This window comes from Halictus rubicundus, unplaced genomic scaffold (assembly GCF_050948215.1).
Source record: "Halictus rubicundus isolate RS-2024b unplaced genomic scaffold, iyHalRubi1_principal scaffold0031, whole genome shotgun sequence".
In the NCBI taxonomy this organism is placed as follows: domain Eukaryota; kingdom Metazoa; phylum Arthropoda; class Insecta; order Hymenoptera; family Halictidae; genus Halictus; species Halictus rubicundus.
This window is the reverse complement of record NW_027488572.1, coordinates 510,599-516,594: the sequence shown is the minus strand read 5'-3', so window position 1 is coordinate 516,594 and position 5,996 is coordinate 510,599. Positions and strand designations below refer to the sequence as shown.

The 5,996-nt window shown below is 44.2% G+C and overlaps 1 protein-coding gene across 1 annotated transcript; it reads left to right on the top strand.

Moving 5' to 3' along the window:
• Nucleotides 1–238: 238 nt before the first annotated feature.
• Nucleotides 239–5,543, top strand: LOC143363307 (uncharacterized). The gene is made up of 6 exons (XM_076803914.1): nt 239–324; nt 674–849; nt 1,633–4,313; nt 4,363–4,472; nt 4,745–5,034; nt 5,101–5,543. Exons 1-6 carry the CDS (start codon nt 239–241, stop codon nt 5,541–5,543), a joined length of 3,786 nt encoding a protein of 1,261 aa, XP_076660029.1.
• Nucleotides 5,544–5,996: the final 453 nt, after the last annotated feature.

Here is a 5,996-nt window from a genome sequence, read left to right as displayed (position 1 = left end):
CAGATCTAACGGCGACGATCAACAACTGACCACGGTGGGCGGTTTGAAGAATCATTGGACCAGCCTACTGGAAGCTGAAGTGGTCCATCGGAGTCTGAAGGTGTCTAGGAACGCGAGTTCAACAGCATCCGTCACATCAACAGCTGAGGATTAGCATCGACCAGCATCAGTATCCATCTCGTACATCCATTCTTCTACTGGTGAGTCGAGATTCATAGGTTTTGATTTGTGTTGAGCGATGGCTAATTCGGACGAAACCACGTTGCAAAAATTACTTAGTGAGCGCAGCCACATTAAAGCACAATTGACTAAGTTCAGAAAGGGGTGCGACAACGTTACTCGAGGCTCTTGAGGCGCGACTCCAGCGAAATGAATCATTGCTAGATAAATTTGAAGTTGTCCAGAATCAAATTGATAGATTAGTAGCGGGTACGTCGGAAGAAGACACGCAACACAGACAGCGCGAAAGTTTTGAGGAGACTTATTTTAACGTTATTGGGAGTGTTCGTGCGCATATTGCCCGTTCGCGAAATCCGACACAGTCTCCTGCCATGCATTCTGCATCGCGTCCCGCGACAGTTACACCGACAACATCAGAATCGTCTACAATTAAATTACGGCCAATTCCGGTACCAAATTTCAGTGGTGATCTCGGAGAATGGGTTTATTTTAGAGACAGTTTTGAATCATTAGTCAACAATAATGAGGCGCTAAGTAATATAGCACGATTCCACCACTTAAAGTCTGCGCTACGGGGAGAAGCTGCTCGTGCTATCGCTTCGCTCGCGGTATCAGATGAAAATTACACCGTTGCTTGGGAAACATTGAAGGAACGTTTTGAGGATGTAGGTGAGCTAATAGAATTTCATATTCGAGCGTTATTTGAATGTCCGTCGATGACGAAGGATTCAGCAAAAGATTTAAGACAACTTCTAGATGATTTCTACAACCATTTAAGGTCATTAAAATCACTTAAGGAGCCAGTTGATCATTGGGATTCATTGCTAATGTATTTACTATCAAAGAAGTTAGACTCACGGACCACCGAAGCGTGGAACAAGAAGGCCTCAGAACTAGGTGAAAAAAAGGGGATGAAAGACTTACAGACCTTCCTAGAACAGCATTACAAATTCCTTTCCAAATCAGTCAGGTCAGGACCTGCGCACTCCACAGCATCTCACGGAAAGGAGACTGTACAAAAATCTCGAGCTCGTCCTTTCGCATTTGTAACCTCCGGGTCGTTTGAATGCCCTTTATGTAAAGCATCGCATGCATTGGCCCAATGCAGGGAGTTTTTCTCTTTATCGTTGATTGACCGCGTAAATAAAGTTAAAGAATTGCGCGTCTGTTTTAATTGTCTCAAACCCGGGCACGGGGTGCAGTTCTGTACAGCAGGCCCCTGTCGCAAATGCCAGGCAAGGCATCACACGGCACTGCACGTGTGGAAAGGTTCTGCACAAAAAGGTAGCTCAAGGCAAGTTGTAGCATCGCAAGTTGTAGCTTCTGGTTCAGAAACAAAAATAACAAATATACCCGGCAAGGCTGAACAGGGAGATCAGCAACGGTCACCATCTCCACAAAGTTATACTGTTTCGAATTCGGATGACCCCGAACAAGTATTGCTTTCTACAGCAATTATTCACGTAGTAGACACTCACGGAAATAGACACAAGTGTAGAGCATTATTAGATCAAGCATCCACAGTAAACATCGTTAAGAGTTCCTTTGCTCAGCGATTAGGGTTGAATTGTTTAAGGTCAACGTCCGGAATTACTGGGGTAGGAGGCAATGACGCAACTGGACAAGTCATCGGGAATACGAATATGACTATAGAATCACGAGTCTCTGGGTACTGCGTCAACCTCAAATGCATTCTGATGGACAAAATTACTCCTATTATTCCCACCTTTGAGTTACCCCACTCAGCTCAGATTCCGTCACACATAACCCTTGCTGATCCCACATACGCTGAACCTCGCGACGTAGACTTGTTGATAGGAAATGCTCATTTTTGGGAGATCATGAGCGTAGGTTTACATAAATTAGGAAAGGGCCTTCCAGTCCTCGTGAAAACCCAATTCGGTTGGATTTTCGGAGGACGGATCAATAACAAATTAGTTCCGAAACCGACTCCAATGTGCAACCTCATAACGAATGAGCAACTGCACCATAGTCTGAACAGATTTTGGGAGATAGAACATTTTTCCGTCGGAAGGGTTATTCCAGATCCGCATCCGTGTGAAGAGCATTTTGTTAAAACAGTCACTAGAACTCCCGACGGTCGCTATGTAGTCTCTATTCCATTTAACGAAAGGTTAAAGGATCTCGGGGAATCCTATGAAATTGCTAAACGTCGTTTCCTTCAATTAGAATCTAGACTACAAAAATCACCGTCACTTTGGCAGGATTATGTTGCTTTTATGCGAGAGTACGAACTTCTGGGTCATATGACAAAAATCACGATCAACTCTCAATTAAAATCGAATGCTTCATGTTATTTTCCGCACCACGCAGTCACAAAGGTTACAAGCACAACCACGAAATTACGCGTGGTATTTGATGGTTCGGCGAAAACCACAAGCGGGATATCATGTAACGACGCACAAAGTGTGGGACCAGTCATCCAGGATGACTTGTTTACAATCCTGATTCGTTTTAGACAACACCATATAGTTCTCACTGCCGACATTGAGAAAATGTATAGGCAGGTCTTGGTAGCACCACGCGATAGAGCTTATCAGCGTATCTTATGGAGAGAAACACCAACTGAGCCTTTAGCTGTTTACGAGTTAAACACCATTACATATGGCACCGCGTCTGCACCTTTTCTTGCGACTAGAGTCCTGAAGGAAGTTAGTTTACGGTGTTCCGATGCACATATCAGTGGAATCATCGCACGTGATTTCTACGTCGACGACTTGATAACGGGCGCAGATACGGTTAAGGAGGCACAAGTCATTAAGACCTCGATAGAAGAAACACTCTCTGCATCTGGGTTCAAATTACGTAAGTGGGCATCTAATGCACCTGCAGCATTATGCAATAATGAAGGGTCAGACCGATTAATTGATTTACAAACCACAAAGGACCCGAAAACCTTGGGGTTGTTATGGAGTCCACTTGGAGATGAACTACGGGTTAGTGTTACTGAATCAGGGTATTCGCGACTTACAAAACGAATCATTTTATCCGAGATTGCAAAGATTTTTGATCCGCTTGGTCTAATCGGTCCAATAGTTATCCGAGCAAAGATTTTAATGCAGAGATTATGGCAGTTAGATTTGAAATGGGACGAATCAGTTCCGCTGACGATTCATTCACAGTTTTCTGAATTTCAATCGGATATTCAGCTATTAAATAAATTCACAATCCCAAGATGTACATTAGGTGCACAAGCAAATCAGGTAGAAATTCATGGGTTCTGTGATGCCTCTGAAAGGGCATACGGTGCATGTGTCTACCTGCGTTCGGTAGACAAGCAGGGACAGGTGTCTGTGCATTTATTGTGCGCTAAGTCAAGAGTCGCTCCAATAAAGGTGGTTAGCTTGCCGCGGTTGGAATTATGTGGCTCATTGTTGTTAATTCAACTAATTAGTAAGGTTCGTGAAGCGTCCAGGGTACACATATCTAACGAGTATTATTGGTCCGACTCCATGATCACATTGGCATGGATAGAAGGTTCTCCCAGCAGATGGAAAACATTTGTTGCGAACCGCGTAACCGAGATTCAAGGGTTATCACGGGGTAAATGGTGTCACGTTCCATCTAGTGAGAATCCTGCGGATCTATTGTCACGAGGGGTACGGTCTTCTGCATTAGAAAGTAACAATCTTTGGTGGAATGGTCCAGACTGGCTCCAAGGGCAATCGATTAAAACATCAATACCTGACTATGCTACTATCGATCCTCCAGAACAGCGAGTCATTTGTGCTGCAATAGTAGATACGAAATCATCTGATTTGTCTTGGATGTTTAAATTCTCGAGTTATTTAAAATTGCTTAGAGTAATTGCTTACTGCTTCAAATATTACAACAATTGTAAGCACCGAGTCAAGAAGTCTCAACCACCAGAAAAGGACTCCGGTTCATTCGGAGAATTATCGATTCACGAGATCAACCAAGCTGAGATCGCAGTATTGAAAATTGTTCAAAATCAGGCGTTCGCAAGGGAAATTCATGAAATTAAACAGGGCAAGGTCGCATCGGATTTAAATTCACTACAGTGTTTACATCCCTTTATTGATGATCAGGGACTCGTCAGAGTAGGCGGACGTTTGAGCAACGCGAACATAGAGTACGAGCAGCAACATCCAGTAATCTTGCCCAAAAATAGCCACATCACGAGATTAATCATCCGTAAAGAACATGAACGTTTATTACATGCTGGGTGTGAAACAGTCCTTTCCACAATCCGCCAGAAATACTGGCCGATTTCGGGGAAATCTCTGGTTAGGAAAATTATCCGGGATTGCGTACGTTGCCGTCGGTTGAATCCGCAGGTAGGCAAGCACTTGATGGGTCAACTACCTGCAACACGAGTCCGTATTCAGGCTCCATTCTTTAGTACCGGTGTCGATTATGCAGGTCCGTTTTATGTCAAAGATCGGACACGAAGCAAAACTACGACTAAAGCATATTTAAGTTTATTTGTATGCTTCGTAACAAAGGCTGTTCACCTTGAATTAGTGACAGAATTATCAACCCAAGCATTTCTAAACGCACTCGATCGATTTGTTGCACGTAGGGGTCTGTGTCGGAATCTATATTCGGATAACGGGACAAATTTCGTGGGCGCCCGCAACGAAATGCAAAGGGTTACAGACTTCTTCCGCGACGGAACAACTAAACAGAGGATCCTAGACTATACAATTACTCATGGCATCGATTGGCACTTCATTCCTCCTCGCGCACCTCATTTCGGAGGTCTATGGGAGAGCGCTGTAAAATCAGCAAAACGGCATCTATTAAAGGTCGTAGGGGAAACACGGTTGACGTTCGAAGAGTTAGCCACAGTTCTGACGCGAATCGAGGCATGTATGAATTCTCGACCACTGTATCCTGTGTCTTCCGATTCCCAAGATTTATCCTCTCTAACACCAGGCCACTTCCTAATCGGAGGCCCACTGACTGCCATTCCTCATCCCGACGTTACTGATATATCAGTCAATAGACTGAGTCGGTTTCAGCTTCTCCAGGCGATGTACCAACATTTCTGGAAACGTTGGCAAAAGGAATACTTGCATCACCTGCAGCAACGTTCCAAATGGAAACTGGATGTTCCTGAACAGTTTCGGATCGGGACGATGGTAATTGTCAAGGAGGACAATTTGCCACCTTTGCGATGGAGACTGGGGCGCATCGTGAACCTTCACCCAGGAGCAGATCGAGTTACGAGGGTCGTCTCCGTTCGAACGGCTGATGGGGTTTTTACACGTCCAGTCTCGAAAATCTGCATCCTGCCCGTGCATGATGAGGAATCATGCCACAGTCATCATTCAGAGGAGATCAACACTGCACCGTTAGATGATAAGACGGCGTCGTAAATGTCGCAAGCGCATTACTGTTAATCATGCAGTGCTATATTTAACATGTATTAACATCCAACTACTTATTATTCATTAGACTTATAGCATTCGTAGTTAGTAGGTTTCGAATATCTTGATCTCATTTATTAGGCTAGTCCGAGTTTAGTTAGGTACTGCGTCTTTATATTGTGTTATTTAGATTCATGTATGTTGAACGCTAGCCGTTCAAGGTGGGCGGCATGTTTGTGCGACCCTCGAGGGTCAGTTTATTAGCTTGAACGAAGTGCCCGTCTTGCACATTTGGCAACCAAATGTCCCAAGAACGGAATCTTTAAAAGGTCATTTACAACCGGGAAAGTAAAAATCACGCTTCGGGGATTAGGACTCGGGAAGTAGTTTATTACCCTTGCACGTGTGCTTCCCTGGTCTTCACTTTCGAAATTGCCGTTTTCACCCGTCTCCATAAAATAC